Source organism: Lagopus muta, chromosome 13 (genome assembly GCF_023343835.1).
Source record: "Lagopus muta isolate bLagMut1 chromosome 13, bLagMut1 primary, whole genome shotgun sequence".
Classification (NCBI taxonomy): Eukaryota; Metazoa; Chordata; class Aves; order Galliformes; family Phasianidae; genus Lagopus; species Lagopus muta.
The window spans coordinates 9,223,392-9,245,173 of NC_064445.1; the positions used below are offsets into that span (position 1 = coordinate 9,223,392).

General features: G+C 42.4%; 3 protein-coding genes across 5 annotated transcripts in view; all 3 read right to left on the bottom strand.

Annotated features, from left to right (window-relative positions):
• The window catches only part of LOC125699692 (sodium/hydrogen exchanger 2-like), a 36,724-nt gene extending 34,876 nt beyond the window's left edge, over nucleotides 1-1,848 (bottom strand). For both annotated transcript variants that reach the window (XM_048959513.1, XM_048959512.1), the window contains exon 1: nucleotides 1,724-1,848. The gene's annotated coding sequence lies outside the window, so the exon portion shown is untranslated. The remainder of the gene's footprint in view (nucleotides 1-1,723) is intronic.
• A 2,765-nt stretch (nucleotides 1,849-4,613) lies between these two features.
• Nucleotides 4,614-10,369, bottom strand: LOC125699687 (TLR adapter interacting with SLC15A4 on the lysosome-like). 2 transcript variants are annotated; one of them, XM_048959501.1, is made up of 4 exons: nucleotides 9,708-10,369; nucleotides 8,105-8,320; nucleotides 7,557-7,653; nucleotides 4,614-7,239 (listed from the first exon to the last, which is right to left on the bottom strand). In XM_048959501.1, exon 4 carries the CDS (start codon nucleotides 7,190-7,192, stop codon nucleotides 6,209-6,211), a length of 984 nt encoding a protein of 327 aa, XP_048815458.1. In that variant the 5' UTR covers nucleotides 7,193-7,239; nucleotides 7,557-7,653; nucleotides 8,105-8,320; nucleotides 9,708-10,369; the 3' UTR covers nucleotides 4,614-6,208. The 2 variants fall into 2 exon arrangements, with proteins under 2 accessions (XP_048815458.1, XP_048815460.1); XM_048959503.1 differs by having other exon boundaries at nucleotides 9,855-9,872.
• A 622-nt stretch (nucleotides 10,370-10,991) lies between these two features.
• Nucleotides 10,992-21,782, bottom strand: part of SH3BGRL (SH3 domain binding glutamate rich protein like) — a 30,360-nt gene continuing 19,569 nt past the window's right edge. Inside the window, exons 2-4 of the mRNA XM_048959981.1 lie at nucleotides 20,595-20,780; nucleotides 17,527-17,607; nucleotides 10,992-13,774 (exon numbers count right to left, since the gene is read on the bottom strand). Coding sequence (XP_048815938.1) covers nucleotides 13,742-13,774; nucleotides 17,527-17,607; nucleotides 20,595-20,780 — 300 coding nt within the window. The 3' untranslated portion in view covers nucleotides 10,992-13,741. The remainder of the gene's footprint in view (nucleotides 13,775-17,526; nucleotides 17,608-20,594; nucleotides 20,781-21,782) is intronic.

A 21,782-nucleotide genomic window follows, 5' to 3' on the forward strand; every position in this document is an offset into this window, starting at 1 on the left:
AAGAGAATAAAAGCAAACAAAATCTGTTTATTTAAGACTTGAAGCCAGGACTTGCTTGGAAGTCAGTTTGCAGTTATGTTCCCAATTCACAGATTTCCTTCACTTGAAACAAAGCAGTAATATGTATCTCATCTACACAAAAAGGTGCGAGCAGGCACCTGTGATTTCTCACTCTTCCCACATGAAACAGAATTCAGGGTCTTTGGACAAGGAAAAGCTATGTCAGGATCAATGAACAACTGCAGCAATGAGTGACAGTGAGGGAAGCACACAGTGAAACAGAAAGCACTTCCCCAAAAGCCTCAGAAAAAACCCCAGCCCAAATCTCCGAAGTCTTGCTCCTTACTGCTCATCAGGCAAGCAGTAACTGGCTATTCTCCTAGAGCTTTATGCATGCAAGTTCAAGGAAATGTTTTTTGTTTTTGTTTTTTAAATAATCCAGTATTTATATTACTTATGAAGTGGTATCTTAGTACCTTCATCAGTCACCATTGGGCAATGTGGCACACTGTGCTTACCCACAGGAACTGCCTGACAAAGCTGAACGACCTGGAACACACAATGAGATCAAAGCTTCCATCTGATAGTCTCAGCCTGCTCAGGACTTCATTAGCTTTCATCACATCCCAAAGTAGTACGTAACTACAGAAACAGCAGTTTTATAGGTTTGAGCAATGGAAAGAGCACTGAAGGAATCTGGTCAGCAGCACAGCATGCAATAGAAATTCAGCAATGGAAAGCAGAAGTATGTTGTCAGTACAGATGGGGAATAAGAACAAAAAAAGCCACCAGCACAGTGCGTTAATGATATTATTGCACAAAACAAGAATCTTTCTGAGGACCCCTAAAACCTAAGTCAGAACTTACATGTCAGCAGCATTCCATGGCATATTTAGAATTATGGAGTTGTTTACTTGTAAATCCTCTGATACAAAGTGTATTTGCATGTATAACCCAACCAACCCTGCCACAGAGCCAACAGCCTTCTGAGACCATCACTGCCCTCAGCACTCTGAGAACAACCAGCTTTGTCTTGCTTTGGTAAAGCAGCCATTTCCCATAACTTAAGGTCTTATTATTTATGTGAAAGAAAACACTCAGCTCTATATTGTGCCTTCGGACTTGCAAAGCCCTCCTTGTGGGGTTTCCTACACCTGGATACAGCAGAACCTGAGATGTTGCAGAAAAGCCTGATACAAAGGCCTGGGGAGTGAATTCCAGCCACTGTGGTTCATGCAAAGCAAAGAACTTCAGTGGAAAAAGACTCACATTCACAGCAAAGCTGGTGCTTGGAGCACCGTGTGACCAGCATAAGGAAAATAAAATACTGTCCTGATAGACACGGTTGACAAAAGAGGGCAGAGTTTTTTTACAAGAGGGGCAATACCTACAGCCCATATGTGGAACAACATGCCAGGGGGAGGGCATTGGGAAGGAGGGCCGCTGAGCTGCTGGGATCCAAAGGGCAATACCCAATTCTCTGACATCCCCACAAGGCCAGCAGGCAGCACGCACCAGAGTGGTACCCCATAGGGGGCTGGGGTGGTTACAAATAAATTAACAATTAACCCCATGGAGATATGGCAGGAATTCAGCAGTGAGTTCTTCTGATTAAAAAAAAAAATTAAAAAAAGGAAAAAAAGGAAAAAGAGTTACATCAAATACCTACATTTTAGAAGCTTGTAGGTAGAACAGGAGCAACGTGCAAAATAAAAAAACAGACCTTCAGGGTTGTAGCACTCAATGAACACTTCTCTGCAGGAATGCTGAATGAGAACTGGAAACGAAAGCTGCAAATTCCCTGCCACAATTTCTCCTTCCAGTTCAGATTTTCTGGCACACACATAAACAGAGCTGCCAGTCAGAACGTGGCCCCATGTGTGTGACCTGTAAAATAAGGCACTGCTTTCATTGGTAATGAAATCCATCTGCTGTCCTCCAGCAGTCTGGAAAAGCACACCTTGTAAGTGATTTTCCTGTGTAATTGGAGTTCAAGGAGCCATTTTTCCTGTTAGTGAAAACAGGCAGAGCTCCAGCACAGCTGATGGAGATTTACTCATTTAAATCTACAATGTGATTCAATATCTTTGTTTAAAAAAATAAATAAATTGAACATGCAATGAATTAAAATATATCACTTAAAATAAAATGGAACTAAGAATGGTATCTAAGTGAACTGTAAGTTTGTATTTGTCTCATCTTTTTAGAAATTACATGATTTTTTTCCTAAAATGTACTCTGCTACAACAGTGCAGGGATCTCTTCTTAAGTAAGTCACAATTCTGAGACATTATTTGCATTTTTTATTAAATCTGAGTAAGAAATATCAGGAAAACTACGCAGACAATACTTTTCTATGGGCAGAATTGTATAACATCAGTAACAAAACCTACTCCATGGTAATGTATGTTAAATGCACATTTACCTGCAAGTTTCCTATAGGAGTAGATACATGAAAATGCATTTTATTTTTCCATCCTCTACCTTCTGCGTTTATTTAAATTCTAAAAACCAAATCATCTCATATTTTTTCTGTTTGAAAAACAAAACTCGAAAGTATGTCTGCAAAATGTCATGTATTTCCTTTACAGCAGCTTCATCTGCACCCACAGCAGGGCTGGTTTCAGTATAGCTGCTGCCACAATAATCTGACACACTTGTTGCCTCCATCAGCTTACAGTGAGGACCGTAATTCTAATCAAAGCTACAGATAACAAGCTTTTCTCACAACATGGCTCGCTGTGTTGTGTTTTCATTCTAACATTTACGTTATAGCTAAAATTGTCCACACAGAAAAGTGACTCAAAAAAGAGCTCTGAAAACAGCCCTGACATGGTTTGGGATCGATGGAGCTTTGTGGTAAGGCTGGGTTCTGCTGAATGCAGAACATCCATTGCCATATTCCCTTCCACCACTCCGCTGCTCAATGACAAGAGGAGCGGGGCCAGCAAGGCCTGTCGTGATGCAGCAGTTCACAACAGTGCAGCTCTTGCCATGCTGCTGTTGGTGCTGAGCTGCAGTGAGCTGAAGATGCAGGGTCCCCATCTTGAGGCTGGGAGGAGAGAAGCACAGCTTTGCTCTAATGCATTCCGCAGGGCTGGGAGGAAGAACAGAGAACACAAGGACCTGGACCTCAGCTTTAAACTCTGACTTCTATACATCCTGAGGAAGAACCTTGTGCAATTAACTTCTTTCAGGAGGTTGGACTGAACTATAAATATGTCCCAGGGAGAATTAAAGATGAAGCCAGGGCAGCACAAAAGCCATAGAGCACTTTTTTTCACAGTTAATTGCAAACCCACCTGAAATTTTTTCACCTCACCTTCAGTTAACTTTTTCTCTGCACCTCCACCAAGGAACTTCAATGCTGCCCATTCTGGACTCCTCCAGAATTTAATGAAGTCCTTTGGCCTCTTCCACTGGACTTCTGACTTGCATGTGAGTGCAGCAAAGGTGATTAATGAGACATGTGGGATCAGGGCAAGGCACACTAAAAGCCAAGTGACTTCTGTGTCATCCTGTTAGAAAACAGGAACCAGCTTCACTATGACTTCTCACACTACTAACGTCAATGGGAATTTTTGATCAGGCAAAGGAGGTTCACTTCAGGTCTTCTCATGTATGAGTTTAATTGTATTTAATTACTTGCCACGTGCTCTGTAGAGATTGTCTTTGCTTGTCATTTTCATCTGGAGAGAAGAGAAGGGTGCTTACTTGGGTCACCCAGATTGCTTTTCCTACAAGAGCAAAACCTTCTCAATCCTGCTGGTCCCCAAATGACATCAGTTTCTCTTTATACACTCAAAATATCCACCCTACACCCCACGCCCACCACTACCATGGAAAAGCCTACCTCACATTGAAGACTGCCTGCAAAAAAACCACAGAAGACTAAAAGTTAGGCATTCAAGACTGGATGCAAAGAGCAGAAATAGGATTTATTTTCAAAGGCAGCTTAGGAAAATGAATGCCCAGTGATCAGGGCAGTTCAAGAGAAGCATATTGTCTGTCTTTCTGTAATTGCAAGCCCCAAACACCTCACAAGCAGGGGTATTCACCCCCCTGATTCTGAATTGGCTTGATGCTCACTCAGAAGATCTAACATAGCAGCCTTGTCTGCCAGCTGTTTGGTTGGTTTCATTTGGGAGCTTTGAGGTTTGGTCTCAAATTTGAATGTGCATAAACTATTGTTATATTGTTATACTGTTACATCCATGTGCTTGCATCTGAATGTGTGTTAGCTCTTATGTACAGAAAATCACTTTACTCAAGTTCCACCAATCCTAAAAGAGATTGAAAGGTTTTAGAAAGGGTTAAAATCTTGGTTACATGAAAGTTTTGTAGTTCCCTTTCCGTAACATGTGCTGCTACATTTAGCAGACTGTGTGACATTACATACAATGAGTGCCCACACTGATGTCTCTGTGCTACCCCTACAAAAAGCCCCATGCCATGAAACTGCAATCGTTGCACTTAGAGCTCATGAAGGGTTCAGTGTACTTTTTTTCTCCTTCAAATTTCTTTCCCTATAATAGGCCACAACAGGTACAGTTTTAACTCTGAGCCCTAACACACAGTTTCTATCAAAAAAAAAAAAAAAAAAAGGTAACTAATGAAGCTAAATTACTTGAATTCAAGAGCCCCAAGGTTAATCCCTTGTGAATTCAGATCTTCTCGGTGTTCTGGGGTATTCTTTCATGCTCAGTGGTATTTTCATTATAAAATCCAGCACTTGATTTTAAAAAAGCACAAGAACTGAAGATGCTGGATTAAAAAAAAAAACAAAAACCACCAACTTTGATCTCTTCAAAGGAATGATCAGATGTCAAGGGCCTTGATTTACAAACACAAATACGTTTGCATTTGATGTATTATTACCTAGAGATCACAAGATCTTTCATATTCTCCTGAAGGGTTGACAGAGATTTTAAAAATGCATATTTTGCATCAGAGTTTAAGAGATGTCTCAAAAACAACCTTGGTTTTGGATTACATCAGGTGTTCGATGGAAGTTCACTGAGCAGCTCTGCTGTGTAACTCATCCCATATTGATGCACTGAGTGCCGCTGTGACCCAGATGAAGTGACTTGATGAGTACATCAGCAGATGTTTGGGAAGCTTGCAGTTCCGTAAATATAGTTTGTTGGTATATTTCGGAATTGGATTTCATGATTGCAAACCCAGAACTGTAGGTGTGTCAAATAGTGCATGTCAAGAGCTTTCCTTACTAGAAGAAAATAAATTATTAGTCTCATTAATATAACATTTCATAATGGTGAGACAGTGATTAATTTTCAGTTGAAATGCTTGCCAAGAAGAAACAAAACAAAAAAAAGAAGAAGAAAATAGGTTTGAATGCTAAGTAATGACATTTTCATATCAAGAAGTACATTTACATTTCCAAATGAAGATGAAGGAAGATTTCCAGGAATGCTGCAGTAGTGTTAGCTTGCTGAGGCTGCACGAGCTTCATTTTCAAAGAAATACAGAGTCCACTTACCAAAAATACAAACTGAATATATAATACGCCAAAGGAAAGCTGAGAGGATTTCATCAAAGGAGTAAAATTTCTTTAAAACATTTTTACAGAAAATATTTTAAAATTCTTGATCAGCTACCTCACCTAGATGTTCTTTGTGACACACTCTATCTATGCAGTATCAACATACATATGCAATGAGTGTCTTGATTGATGTTTCACGTTGATACATTTCCTGTGTATGATTCCAGACATGAAATAATTCAGTCCTGAGCATTTCCATCTGCTGACAAGATTTTCAAACCAAAGAAATCTTTTCCCAGCCACTGCGATCAAGCTTTGCAGAACAAAATTTGTACTTGAATACCCAAAACTTGAGCTTCAGCTCTACAGCACAATCCAAAGTCCAGCAAGGACTCTTACGTACAGATGGGTGGATCAGTCTCTCAGATAAAAGTTTTAGCAGCACTTCTGCCTTGATTGAATACTTTTGCAGAAGTAAATCCAATGAAACATGAGTACATTACTCATACAGACAGTCTTACAAGGAGGTCATACACATTTTTACAGGGAAATCACATAGAATTTTAGAGTTGAATGCATTTCAAATTCTGCATGAGAAAAAAGAGAACAGTGACCTTTACGTTTTTACTCTGCTAATGATCATCGTAGACAAAGTATGGCTTAAGCCATTAAGTCTGTGGTGTCTACATGCTTTCATTTTCCAATCTAATCCTTAGAGTGAAACATTGGTAAGTGACCTGTATTCATCTCTTCAGCTGAGCAGTTCAGACACGATGCAAGCCACGTCCTGCAGCATTTTTTCACACCTGCTGGGTTTGATATTTGCAAATTTGGAGTACTGAACTCAGAGCTACTTCTATTGGTAGTGTTGTGCAAACTAAACAAAGCTAAAGACTGTAAGAGCACTTCTCTGGCTTTTGATGTTTCTATGTTCTTCTCCTGGGATATCTGAGAGCTTATCTGATCCACATTACTTCTTACTAAACTGCAAGTGAGGAGGTTTCTTACAGAACCACACCTGGTCAAGATTTCTTCAAAAAGCTGCTTATAGAGCTCCGCCACTTTTGCTTCCATATAGTCGTTGAGCTGAGAGTTTGAAAGAGGCTCCTCACAGAACATCATGCTCATTTCTCCAGCTTCGTCTCCAGACAGGAAATTTACACCTGGCTTTTCAGGATGCTCACACAGGGGAGACTGACCAAGAGGAATATCTACAGACAGTATAACGGGGCCGTCAGAAAGGTCATCACACACATGGTCCAAAACACAACCTGAATCGCAGGTATGGTCTCCCACGTGGTCTCCCCCAATATGTAAGTCAGGGTAGTTTTGATAAATGCTGTTGCAAGACCAGGATCGACACAAATCCATCTGTTCATTACTTTGTTGTCTTTCAGGGACACACAAAGCTCGTGACACGGTTCTCCCAACCGCTGCCGTTTGATTCTTCGCAGGATCTGCCGCGGATCTCTGTTGAAGACCATTCTTGTTTTCCATTTTGTTGCTTTCAGCAGAGATCTTGTCCAGATTCTCAAGTCCATCATCAGATCCTTTAATTTTTGGGTTGTCTACAAGTTTCTCTCTCCAGATTCCCTCTTTATCCTTTTTGGCTGCATGAGATTTGTGAGGCTTATCTTGATGACAGATATCTTTATATATGAGCCTAGTTAAGATGCCTTCTGCCAACATGATGACAAGTGTGAGTAACAGTCTAATCACCAGAATTCCATGTAGTTCTATGAGTGAAAGAAAGATGAGAAAAGTACTTTAAGCTCATTTGGAAAATATTAATTACAGTATAAAATGAACAATGTATATTTTATAAAGACAGATTGTGATTTTGCTTTTTCTCTAGAATATTTATTTTAATAAAAAGCAAACTGTTTTTCTAAGCATCTAATCTATACTCAGGTGGGGAGATATAGGAAGGGCATTCGCTAGGTTGTTCACCTCTAGTAACACACTTCTGTGCCTAGGTATCTCTTCTGCATTGTGGCTAGCTGAGGGAGATGATACTCACGAGTTGTTAGTGGGTAAGGATTCACATAAATACCTGCAAAGCGATTTCATTTGATGGCTACATCATTATCATCAGTTACAAAACAACTTTTTCCATTGGAAGACAATTTCTATGCGCTCAAGAGCTGACACTGGAAGGAAATAAAAATCCAAGTCAGACTTAAAGGTTTTACAGATTTACAAAATGCACAGAAATAATCAAGTTAGCTGATAGGTCTCAGAAAAAATCGGGTACATTTTATGATTATTTATCATTGCTTTTCAATTCACCTACTGTTGGCAACATTTTCTTAAGCTCTTAAGGGACTTAGGAAACTTAAGTATTGTTTTCAAGAGACAAGGGCACTCAGCAATCTAAAGCTTGTTGAACATCAGTGGTTGCAAATGTTACTGTATTGCTTTGAAAATGCTTACAGTGCTAATATAAAAGCTAAAAGGTGGTCATTATAGAAAAATTACATTCTCTTTTAAATAAATAGTGCCTGCATTCTGGAACAAACCATAGTGGGGGGGGGGGGGGGGGGGGGGGGGGGGCAGAGGAGGGTGAATGAAAATATAGGAGTACAACAAGCTCAGACTTACCAATTCCAGCAGAGTTAGAAAGCTGGATTGTTACATAGCCAGTAAGTCCCCGACTACAGCTGCTCTAAGGGAACAGTCTCCCATACTTTTTCTTCACTGCTGTGTGAGCAACAACTGGAATACATGTGATTCAGTTCCCCATTTTGTTTTCCTATAAAACAGAAGCGATCCCACTGGAAAAAGTGTGCAGTCTTTGAGTCAGGAATGGCAGCAAATCTGAAAGAGGACGTTACAAACATGAACTGAGATGTTTCTGACTGAGGTACAATGCTGACTAGATAGGAAGTACCAAAAATGCACCACTTAAAATCAACAAGGATTACTAAAAGCTCAATCTGTATGTCACCAGGCTGTTCAAAAACGAAACTGAATTCCAAGGACCACTTCTGTGTAAGTTTAGTTATTTATGCCATTTCTTTTTTTGGAACAAACAGCTAAATTTATAGCCTTGCAAACTCTTCCTGGTGGAAAGAAATTGACAACTTTGTGAAGCAACTTCAACAAAGCACCAAAACAAGGCAGAGGGGGAAAGAAAAGAATTGAAGTTAGCTAAATTAGTCAGGAGTGATTAAAATAAGTCATCCTTCATTTCAGTTCTACCCTGGGGCTGGAAATCTGTATCTTTACCCATCAGATCACCTTACATTGGAAAAACCTTGTATTTGCAAACACAAAATAAGAACAAGACAGAACAAAAGCTGCTTTGGAAGTTGAATGCAGATTGCAGTCAGGAGAATCAGAGTCAACAAGATGAGTGTCATAATCCCAAGGCTAAATCTGAACTACAATGATTACAGGAAGATGAAATTTTGATGTCTCATTCACACATGGAAAAATAAGATTACACAATTACAACATTACAAGGGCTGCTCTGAAAGTAGTGCTTACTAAGCTTTGATGTCGGCCCACAGTGTCAGAGGCAGATGCTGGTGGGACGGCAGTGGGGGCTGAACCTTCCTTCCAGTATCCCATGAGATTCTGTTGCCGTGTGACAAACAGCAGCAGAGGGGCAGACTGACATGGAAGGGCATTTGAAGCCAAGGGGTGGAATTCAATTCCTCCATGCAGCAAATGGCACCTACTGACGTTCATTGACACCCAATGAACATTTCTGGATTCCAACAGCAGATGTGGCCCAGCAAGGCAGCAGGTGCTACGTTTCAGCAGCAGTGACAGCAGCACTGGCTCACCTCCATTGGTGCAATCTATATGAGCAAGGCACACAGGCTCTTGTTCATTACAGGTGAAAATACATAGCTGATGGTGGTGACTGCGTTGAAAAACAGCGTTTTGTAGCCGAGAATTTGCTCTACCAGTGTTACTGTGCTCTTTGTATCTGTTGTAGTTTCCATGGAAATAAATTGAGGGCATTGCTTTCAGAGCAACCTGCCTACATAAACAATAACCATAGCAGCAGGTAAACAAAGCCCTTAATTTCAGGTCAAAACGCACACCTTCTGTGCATACAAACATGAAGTAGGAGTTGATACATTTTTTTTTCCAGGCACAGCTACTTAAACCGCTCACTTCCCTTGGAACCAGCAGTGCCTCCTTCCAGCAGCCCCACTGCCTGCCCGTTTCCTTTCTGCACATCTCCACATACCCCGAACGCGGTTTTTCGTTCCAGCTCCCTGCCGCCGCCCGCCCTGCCTGCTCCCTGCGTCTTCCATCTCCTGTCACAGCACACAGCTGCAAACAAGCGGCTAAGTGCGCTTTTTTTTGTTCTTACTAGGAAGCATTAAGATCTCACAGGCTGCGCTGCTCCTCCCAGCCCGGACGCAGAGCGGCGGTGCCACGCCTGGGGCGCCGCTTTATCCCCAGCGCGGCCGCCGCGCTGCAGCCAGGGGGCGCTGCTGCTGTGCGCTGGTGAAGTCGGGACAGAAGCTCCCTAACCCGGGGCACGCGCCTCTGGGGCCGCTTTGCAACGCGCGGAGGCGCGAAGAAGGACGGCACTGAGAGTCGTAACGACCAGAACCACCCGACCGCGGCACCCCTCAAGCGCACCGCCGCCATTCCCCTCCGCCCCGGCAGCCTGAAAGAGGCGGAAGGCGAGGCGGAGAGCCGATTGACAAAGGCGACGTCCGTTCGGAACGGCGGGGCGGGCCCGCCACGTTCGCTGAGTGGCGGCTGGTCTCCGTGGCAACGGCACGAAGCGACCGCTAGGAGGAGCGGGGCGGTGCTGCCGCCGGCGCCGCCATTCCGGTGTGAGCGGCGCGCCGGAGGCAGGGGGAGCTGGGCGTGGGATTGGGACCGCGTGTGAGGCGCGTAGTGCAGCTCGTGGTAGCGAATGGTAGCGTCGGACCACAGCGTCTTCCATGAGGTGCGGGTCGAGAATAACGAGAAACGGGTAAAAGCCCACGTTAATCCGTAGGAACTGCACTGATTGCAGCTGTAACCTGAAACAGCAAGTTAGGGAAACACTGTGTGCGCACACAGGGTTTGTTTCCCCGACAGAAGTGTAACTGTGTTACCGGCAGTGGTTTTCTCCCAGAACCAAAGCATAGCGTCATACCACCACTGGGAAGAACCCCTTGCAATCGGCACAAAGCTAATGAATTACACATCTCAAAAAAGCGACTGGGAATGTTTGGCAAGCTTTACAGGCACGGGGTGAAGTTGATTGCCCGGCCTGCTTTCAATTGGGAACTGCCTTAGGCAAAGAGTGGGAAACATTTCACTTCATGTAGGTGTATCCCAAGTAATTAAAACCCATTAGCTGCAAAGGGTGAGAGATCCAGCAGATTCAACATGCAGCAGCGATGGATATGTGACTTTGTGTTGTTTAGATGCTGCACTTCAAAATCTTGCATTTTCATTTGGAAACTCCACTTCTTTAACCTTACAGTTCACTTCAAACCATAAATAAAGCATGCAAAAAAGTCAATAGTGTGAGAAAGCATTCTAAAACGGTTTTATTGGAATGATACAGGAATGGTTAGTAATACAGGTTAAGTCCTGATTGCCTGCCATCTACATAGGAAAACATAAAATGAGAAATGAACAAATTCAGTTCTTGTGTCCATCATTAACTCAGGTATGTGAACTAGAAAAGTAGCATAGAGCAACACGTTGCTAGCACTGCCAAATTCAAACAAGATGTCTGCATCAACATTGTCACACAGTCCCACAACAAAGATATTTTAGGTATTTTTCACTTTGTGTTGCTGCCTTGTTCCCCGGACAAAGAAGTAATTCAGTCTGTCTCAACAGAGCTTTCTTAGGAATGCTGATACAGTTTGAATGCTACCATATGGCAAGGATGGGGGACCAGACCAGGAAAGTGAGTTCGCTTTCTTAACCTGGTAATTCTCTCGACCATCAGGAACAGAGACTGACCTCATTTCAGAACGTTCTGGGTCGCTGAACTGACAGAATTCAGCAGTGACTTTCAATTACAGCTTCTTCCAAATAATGACTGTAATTCACAAAACTTACTTTCCTTACACAGGAAACACAGGAAATCGGAATGAGGATACTGACTTGTGTGTCAAATTCCACTTTCTTCGCAAGACTTCACTTAGTATTCTGAAATACTTTCTCAAAAACTTGGCCTTCAGTTTAGACATAGAAAAAGATTACACAAATATGAAGAAAGAAAAATCACCTCCATTTTGAAAGATGAAATTACAGTGAACAAGAATAAGACACTAAACTTACAACAGTACTTCCACACTCAAAAGATCTTAAAAATAAATTTCACAGAAATTCAGTAATTACTGATAAAGCTTGTTAATAAAAAAAGCACAAATGCGTGTGTAAATTTTGAAGGTAAAGCAACATTAATCTATCTGTGTGTAATTTGACAGCGTGCTTGCATTTTTAAGCGCAAGCTTTAAGCCAACTTGCTGGCTCCCAAATCAAAAAAGATGAAAGGTGAAATAAATGTGTATGTGCCTAACTTGGCTCCATGCTAGGTGCTGCTCCCTCTGGCATCTCTGGAAGTTTCAACGTGAACTCTGCAGAAGCAGAGCTGCTCTCCAAACACAGCAAGTAGCTGCATTTCTGTTTTAACAGATGTTGACAAAATCATTGGTTTCAGTGAATGAACAAAAGCCCCAAAGAGACGTCAGGGAGGGAAGTATTTAATTACTGCACTTTAAACCGTCTTTGTAAGCCGGAGTTGTTACTTCTATCCTGTTCCTAATTGGAGACTTTAAAACTATGAACTGTAAACCATTCTGTCAGGTCTCTGAAAAGCACTGCATACATTTCAAAGCATAAATGGGAAATAACTGCATCGCATGATACACTGCAGTCTTTCGCTGAACTGTACCACCTGTTTCTTCATAAAGCAAAGAAAATCTAAATATGTGTATGCAGAGCTATTAGAATGATCCTCTGACTATAGCAAGGACTAATTACCTTTCTGTATTTTGATGCTTTGAGGGGATAAGTACATTATGTGGTGCATAATGCATTTTAAATTACTCACACATTTTTAAAACCTGCTTCTTATCCTTCAGGGCACTTGTAATTATCTGCATTTTTGCAGAACATGGCCAAGAAATTCAGGCTATCTCATGAGCACTGGGAGAACAGACAGGTTAATATTGCACGTGGTAAATTCACCAATACAAGACACTTTAATGGGTTCACAATTCCTGTAATAGCTTGATGATATGGCAATAGCAATGGAAATAAGCTTTTAAACCTTAAAAAAATCTTGGATAATTGCAATAATTCTTGCTATTCCAACATTTAACTTTACTCATTTGAAAAAATACTATATGAATCTAATGACTACTTGAACATGCATTAAGATGCCTAACACTATAAGCAGTGTGAACTGGTATTTTTGTAGAGAAATACATTAAAGGCGTTCACCCTTACACAGGTAAGGAAATGCCACTTCTGGCCATTTTGGCTTAATTGCAACATTGCCTGGGAATCAGCATGTATTTCTTTGAAGTGCACTGAATCTTGCACATAAACGTGTAACCAAGTCATGCTTAGGCAGCTGTGTGATGAACTTGCCAACGAAAAGGCTGTCCAGCGCCCACATCTCTTTTTCTTTGTCAAAAGAGCCCTCACAAATCACTTAAATGAGAAACACGACATTTTTTTTTATCATCTGTACAGTGTGTTACAAATCTTAAATATCCATCCTACAAAAGAACATAACTTTCAACAGTGACTACAATGGTTATAATACACACCACCACCTACAACTTCATCTGAAACCAGAATGTAAAGACACTGAAAAGCTGTGTATTTCTGTAATGTTTTTGAGGCAACACAGGCACTAAAGCTGTATCTGACAAGGTTTTAGATAGTTGCTTTTTTCCCCTATATTTTAAATAGTTGGATTCCTGGGTATAACCACATCTGTATTAAAATAGCTTCTTGAAGTTTACACAAAATGGACAAATTGCCAAGACAATTTAAACTATGTGAAAGCCATTCGTGTCCAATTGCTTCAGTTTCCTATGCTTATAACTTCGTAATAGTACACCCATGCTTTCTACCTTTATGTTCACATTTTCATCTTGTGTTCAGATTTGTGTTATGTATGGTGAATGCTGCAAGCACCAATCAATTGTTAGAAATCACATCTATATTTCTTGAAGCAGAGACAGTTTTACTATTTTATAAAAAGCTGTGGAAATTCCCTTTACAGAACATTAAGGCAGTTGAAATTCACGCTTGTTGCTTTGCCAGTGCTTCAGCTTCCTGAAACAGCAGAACAGAAATATATGTATTAGTACATTATGAAAGATAACAATGTACACATACCTATGTTAGGCAGCAACGTATGTCATTAAAAAATGCAGTTGTCTGTGATTAAGAACTGAACAGCACTGAACCCAACTCAAAGGATCTCTACTGCCCACGGTTACATGAAGTCACATAAGGCACTGGCTTCACCTCCAGTTCTGACCTAGCTCAGGCAGGACTCGTAAAAAATGTCCACATTGTTCCCATTCCTCACCTTTCTGCTATGCACGCACAGAGCAACTTCAGTTGTGAAAGTTTAAAACAGAATAAGAACAGATATAATGAGTTGTCCCTTGATTATTGTTAGGACACAAGAACTGAGATCAGCGACTATTTGAAAAACTACAGACAAATGACAATATCATATATATTAATATATATAATATATTCATTAAAAACTTTACATTGAATAAAGGGAAAAAAAAGGAGAAAAAAAAAGCCTTGGAAGAGACACAATTTACTTTTCTAATTAAACACTACCAAACAACCAGAAACCACCATTTAGTATTTGCCCTCCACAGCAGCCTGAGAAGTCAAAGAGAAGGAGACCTGCAGGTGAGCTCCAACCCAGGGCTGGCAGTGGGCCTTGTCCTGGCAATAGGACTGCTGGCACTCGGTGCCACATCCACATGTGTCTTGAACACTTCCAGGAACTGTGACTCCCCCACCTCCCTGGGCAGCCCATTCCAGTGCCTCACCACTCTTTCAGAGAAGAAATTTTTCCTAATATCCAACCTGAACCTCCTCAGTGCAACTTGAGGCCACCAGTGCTTGTAGTATCACTGTTACCTGGGAAGATGATCAAGGAGCAGCTGAAGCAGTTCAGCAGGCATACCAGTTCATCTCTAACATGTACTGGTACACACCAGGAGGATCATTAAAAAATGGTAGCCTACATTTTTCACTCTTTTTTTGTACAGTCACCACAGAAGTGAGAGAATGGTATTATAGAAGAAATGCAAAAGGATTTTTTTCCTGAAAGTGGTTTCTGCCTGCGTACTTCTGAGTGAAGATTAATTGAATTACCTGCTAGCAGCAACGTGGCCTACAGAACGATGAACAGAGTCATCATGCTCTCACTTCAGGGCGGAGTGTGCCGTTCGTTTTAAAGGAAATCTGCTAAACATAGCTTTTATGTAATTGAGTTGTTTGCTTTGGTGACTGCACAAAAATTCCAGAAGATAACAGTCTCAACAGTATCATTAAAATGAGACAGTATGATAAACAAGTAAATAAATAAAAGGAGGAAGGACTGTGAAAGGACTTTCTCAGAAGCCTGTAAGACTCATCAGAGAGGGGATGTGGGCAGTGACCCCAGCCTGCAGGACAGCCGTCCCACACTTATCTCCATTATCACTCAGGGGTTGTGCTGGCTCTGCTGGCACACTGCCACACACATCCCAGTGTGCTGCTGCCTGCCTGAGGCCGTGGGAACGGCCCCACACTGTATGCCAGCTCTGCTCCCCTGCTCTGCTCCCTGCACAAACACCATGGAACAGAGCGGAGCCGGGATGTTAGCGAGCCATGGCACTCGTGGAAGGGCAGCCCATCAGTTTGCAGCACAAAAAGCAGGTGAAAAAACAGGGAAGATTAGAAAGGACAACAAAACCTGGGGGAAAAAAGAGGATGGTGTAAATTGCCTGGAAGACATGCAGCTCTTTGAATGGAAACAAGAGGAGATGGATCTCTTGGCTTTCTAACAACTCCATTAGGCAGTTGCTGGCAGTACAGAAGTGACACCTGGCCTTTTCTTTTTAGGCAGTGCTAAGCTGGAGGAGACTCCGAGCATTTCTCTCACCTCCAGGAACAAACACCAAGGCTCAGCAAACGGTTACTTGCATCTCCTATGCTCACTTCTGAGCTTCTGTTAATTTTGTTTAGCATTAATGTTGGAACTTTGTATTCAAACACCTTTCCAAATCTCTCTTAATGACATGTAATGGAGGTTTGCTGCCAAGACCTTCTCTTGCTGGTACACAGGTTGATCCCAGCCTCCTTTCACTTTATCTAGCAACACAAGGTCATTAACTACAGTATTACAGCCATCCTGTAAATACCAACTGCAGCATCAACAAATCAGTTCCTCCTTCATGGCACAGGCAATCAGCTTGATTTGATATAATGTAATTTCAAGATGGATACCAAAAGTCAGAGCAAGTGCATGAAGCACGGGGTACAAACTCACTTATGCAAAGGTTATCTTCATTAGCTCATACTGCAAGCTGTAGCAAATAATATGAGAATCCAGCAGTGTACAACTGCATTAATGTTCCTCTTGTTTAAAACTCATCGTTTCCCCCTAGGACAAATCTGAGCAACTAACAGCCACACAGACTGTTTCTGCCAAAACAGCAATCTAGCAGGTTAGGTAAGCAGCAGCATCTGTAACTGCTGTGGAGACAGGTGACCTGATTCGTTATGGCACCAGCTGCATTTCCCAGACCTCACAGGTAAGAGGAAATGCAAAGGCTTTCCTGCACGCCTTCGCTCTCCTTGGTTCTGTCCTGCTCACTCTTTTGTGCAACATTGTGCAGATGTTCTGAGAAATAAACAGGATCTAAACACGCACTGCGCTGTGTGAGCTGGCCTCCTGAAGCCAGCAATGCATCGTGCTGGGGCACGTATCACAGGATTTGCTCTCTGAAACTCCATAAGAGGCAGAGCTTTTTCCTCACTACACTGCTCATTAGTGGAATTAACCCTAGAAATTAGTTTGGTGCCCAAAACTGTCTCAGTCTGACCCGCAAGTTCTAATGCTTAATACTAACTGATCATCATCCTCTTTTAAAATTAGGTCTCTGAGTGATGCACACAGTGTGACCTTCAACTCTTACATGAATAAAGTTGAAAGGAAACGGCGTGTTTATACATTGGAACAAGAAAGCTGGAAGTGACCTGGAGGATCCTGCTGCCCTCCAATGAAACGTAAAAAGCAGGCTTGTCCCATCCTATCTAAATCAAAAGGAGAATTCCAGCCCATTGAGTCGGCAAAGCAGCAATCCAGTTTGTAATTGGCAAGGAAAACAAGGCTTCAGATTACAAGCTGGAGATAAAACTGCTCTGCAATAAGAGCACATTATTTCAAAAACGGTGATTCTGGTTTCATTGTATTTCCTAGAACAAAACAAAGCTTTATGACTTCAGTACATTAAGGCTACATGATTTAAGTATTTATTTATTTGTTTTACACTGAATTGAAATAATTCTTTTCATGTGTGTGTGGCAGTATCTTTTCATCCAGATTGCATATGCATTCCTCAGTGCAAATACTAGCTGATCTTTCACTTTTTCCCCAGAGTGTGCAATTTGGAAAAAAGTCCCATGGTAAGAGACAAATATACTACTGAAAAATTCTACCAAGCTTTTTTTGTTTTGTTTTTCTTTAACCAACAAAAGCATTTCCATTAAGTTGGAATAAAGCAGGGTGGCTCCACACTGAGGATACCAAAAGGACATCAGTACTGAACACAGATTTTCTGGTAAAAGGAGGGGAAGGAAGATACCTCCAGGGAACACAGCACTCTCCAAATAAGGCAGCACATACTGTGTTGCTGTAATGTTAAAGTCTGAAAGCCAGTCTGTGGATACAGTGAATATCAGTCCAGTATGTAGATTCACTGTGACACCTCAGAACACGTAAAATATCCTGCCATGAGCAGAAAAGAACAAGGTATAAAGTATAGGCTGTGGTAAATGTACACACCTACCTTTGAACCAGGTGGCGCAGTCAAGCCTAAAAATGCATATACTGCATTGTTCTCTCGAGCTTCGAAGAAAGCTTCATAATCCTTCACGATGGGATTCAGGGGAAAACAAAACAAAGTAATTACTACTTTTCAGAAATAATCAGAGCTCAATTTGGGGTGTTACCCAACCCACACTGAGCAAATTGCTTCCTGCAGCCTAACGCAGACCTCAGCGTGTCATCTCCTGCTTTTATCACTGGCACTGATGCTGCAGGGTTTGTACTGTCTGAAAAGTGACAGACTGGGAATTTGGGGATCTGTAGTAACAGATGCTGCTGCAAGGTGCTTCAGCCTTTCCCAAAGGGACAACATCCACAGCTGCTGTCACAGGTCTGTCTCCCGCAGGACCAGGTGAGCTCATTCTTTGTTGGCATCAGAAGCACTGATACCCATAGTTGCCACTAATTACTCATCAGTAATGGGCAGCTATGGACATTAACTCTCATACCTGTCAAAAGTTAAATTTAAACCTATAAATTAAGACTTCACTTTTTCTCCCCACATTTTGCCTTTAGTGATTAGCCTACACAAACAAATGAAGTCAGGTGAAACTAATGTAAAACCAACCTACTTCAGTGCAGACAGATGTTGCTTCAGCATAAGCCCTGTTAGTGCATGAGCCTAGTAAAAAAAATGCACATCTCAGCCCTGTACTGTTTGGCACTGTATTAAGCAGTGCATTTCAGTTGCTCTAAATACGCACACAACCACTTCCCAAGAAAATTAAAGTTAAAATGAAGCAATAAAAAAGTACCCATGCTTCCTTCTTTGCCTTTTTTCCTATTTGAGATAGAATACAATTCTGTGCGGATTACAAACAACACAGCTTAGTTGTCTGCTAGGTGAGGAAATGGCAAGCAAAAACCCCACACTGTGGCTCAGCCAAGAGCTTTTGCCAAACACCAGCCAAAGGAACCTAGAGTGTTTGTGCAAGCTCACTGCTGTCCGAGTTACCAAACACTTCCCTGATTTCCAAATGCAGCACGTCTGACCTGTGCCTTGCCTTTTCTCCCTTTCTAACAGAAACAACAGTACTGACTCTCTCCAGCTTTACTGGGGAATGTTTTGCTGCAGGAGTCCTGGCAGGGAACTCCACAGAGTGTCAGCAGCTCAGAGCAGGCTCAGTCATGGGCTGAAGTCAGTCAGAGAGCTGCCATTAAGGGCACAGGGCTCTGCACGCCTGCAGAAACAGCAAATGCTGTAGGACCTGCAGTGTGCTCAGAGCTGGGGTGCTTCTCACCAAAGGCTGTTGCAGCTGGAACAGAGGGAGTACAGGGAACAGAGGGTCTGAAAAGCCTGGTGATCACAGAATCACAGAATTGTAGGGGTTGGAAGGGACCTCCAGAGATCATCAAGTCCAACCCCCATCAGGGATGTCAAGTTACTGCTTGATTTGTACACACAGCACTCAGGTGTTAGTTTGATAAAAATGCGTATGAGTATGTTAAATCCTCCTGAGGCCCTTCTGCTGACAGCACTAGCTATGTGTTGGAGCTGCTTGATAACAAAGCAGCTATTTATCTTGCCTGTGCATAGTTCAGCAGGCTGCTTTGGAGCATCCACTAGGAAAGGAATGCCCGTGCCTAAGGAGCAGGATTTGTGCTAGCCTGGTGATAGACAGCACCTACAATTACAGCCTCCCTGCCACAAATGGGCCAGTAAAACTCAGCTTGCTCATACTGCTGCCAGTTATACTGCATCTGATGAAACAGGGAGAAGTTCATGCTTGAGGAGGATCAAATAAGGACAAAAAGGTGTGTGGACAGAATTAACTTCTGCTTTCCTGAGAGCAAAACTGTAGCTCGAACCCAGCTACACAAATTCACTGAACTTCAAAAGTTCGAAGTGACATCAGCCAAAATTTTAGGAATGAAATAAACACATAGGCCTGAAGTACGTACACCTCTTTCCCCAAAATTACTGCAAAACTCTCATGGATTGCAGCTGGGGATACATGAGAAGCATCTCCTATACACAAACATCCAGATTTAGCTGTGCAAATTTTTCTTGTCCCATCCAACTGCATAGTAGAGCGCTGCTCTACTGCATACCTGCAGCAATGCAGCAGGAATTTGGCAACAAGGGCAACTGCACAGTCATCTGCTATCTAAAGCTCTGCATACCAGAGGAGAAATGTGATTCTGTTGCAACTGGACTTCCTACTGGTACAGAATTATTTCTTTTATATATGGATAATTGAGATTTTCAGCTCTTCATGACTAGTCCCTTCTCAGCTTTTGGTTGCAGACAACTATCAACCATTATGTTTGTCACTCCAAACCAAATTCTTTCCATGTCAGAACCAGTCAGTAAAATTTTGAAAGCCGAGTGTGTATGTAACTCACTGGATGTTGTTTCAAGTTCTGCTTTTATTACAAGCAAGAAAAAATGGTGGTGCACTGTGGCATCATTTCTTCCAGTGGCCACAGGATTGTCTCTCAAAGGTTCAACACTGGCAGATGTGAATGACAGATGTTCCAGCTCAGGACCAGGCAGCAAAATGACTTAGAAGTGAACACACAGCTGAAATCAATCCATACTGTGAGCTCTTTTCAGAAGATACTAGGTTTTAAAAATAAAATTAACAGTTAATCTAATAATCATTCAAGCATGGCCTGCTGTGTAGAAGTGCTGCAGGGCAGCATACTTTTGATCAAGCATTAAAATAATTACAAGGAGGTATTCTATTCTCAGTGCGATTTTTAATCTTTTCAAGGCATTGGAGTAAGAGGACTGCAGCTGCATTCATTTTGCAAACAGCATAAAAAGTCATCCCAAGGATCACAGAACTCGTGTACTGACATGGGTCACATCACCCCAGAAGTCTTTTGGAGAGGAACAGACTGGAGCTATCTGAAATCTACATGCAAAACCCACATGGACAGCTCTCTGAACTTGCGACAGGTCGATGTATCACTACCAGGCTTCTGCCAAGTGTTAGCTTGGTGGGAATTAGGGGTTGCTGATGACAACAGCAGGGCAAGAGCACGGTGGTGAGCGCGAGGAGGGGACCAGAGGCTGTCCCTTACCCCGAGGTAGCGGCTGTCATTGAAGAGCCGGGGTGGCAGCGGGTTCCCACTGGCTGGCCGCCTGTCTTCAGGAACGTTCTCCCGCATCCACTTCCGATTCTCCTCGTTGGCAGCAATATCCTTTTCCTCAAATTCTATTTTGTTGGCTTCCAGGAAGCCTAGAACATCTTGTTGTTGCTTTTTAATCTGTCACAAAGAAGGAAGGGAGGAAGAGAAAAATAAAACCAGTCAAGTGATTTCTGCTGCCAATTATGCAGGGTTCGATACAAGAACAAGGGAGTGCAAAACAGACTGAAAATGAAAACTGTACAGAAATTCTTAGCAAAAAAAAAAGTTTCTTTTCATCATTTCTCATCATCAGCAAAAAAATCAGAACAGGTTTCTTTACAAGGAATCCCTCAGCTTGGTTCCTGTATGACCAAACAGGCTGGAGTACCAAGGCTGCTTCTATACGCACTGCCAATGCCAAGTGCTGCCAATGTTAAGTTTCCACCAAACCAAAGGTGCAAGCAGTCCCTGTGCAGCGGCTGTGTTGGCTGAGCCAACTCGTGGAACAATGCACTACAGGAGCAGGGAAGTTTGCTGGTGGAAATGCAAGGTGCAGCCTGCACCCTCCATGCCCTTAACCCACATATGGACTTACAGACAGAGATCTCATCCCATCCTTATTAACAGAGATCCCACATGGATGCAGCAGAACTTCAGCAAAAAGCAGGATTTCTGCAGCAAAGACTATGCTGGCTATTTACAGGAAAAGTGGTTTTTATTACTGTCATACTTGAATAATTAACTTCCTGATGCAGAGATGTTCTGTTGTGCTCTGTTCTTCCTCTGCATGACTTTACCACCAAAAAGGAAATTATAACCATGCACATCCTGGCAAACAATAAAAAAATGAGGATTAATGGGAAATCTGTTCCCTTCATATTGCTCTCCCTTCACTGCAAACAGAGCTTTATCCCAGCGAGGCCCCTGGGCAGCACCCCACGCTGATGCTGTGCCACTGCCAGCTCTGGCCACCAGCTGCTCTGCATTCTGCATGTGGGAGATGGCTGTAGGGAGGGAGCAGCATGCAGGAGCAGAACCCTGCAACCCCAAAGACGATGTGCAGTGGCACTGCCTGGCATCCAGCACCCCTTTCTATGCAGAGTGATGATCCATCCTACAAGAGCCCACACGGCTCCTCCC

What these genes read in the sequence shown, in the direction of transcription:
- LOC125699687 (XM_048959501.1), bottom strand. Translation starts at nt 7,192, where the DNA reads ATGTTGGCAGAAGGCATCTTAACTAGGCTCATATATAAAGATATCTGT.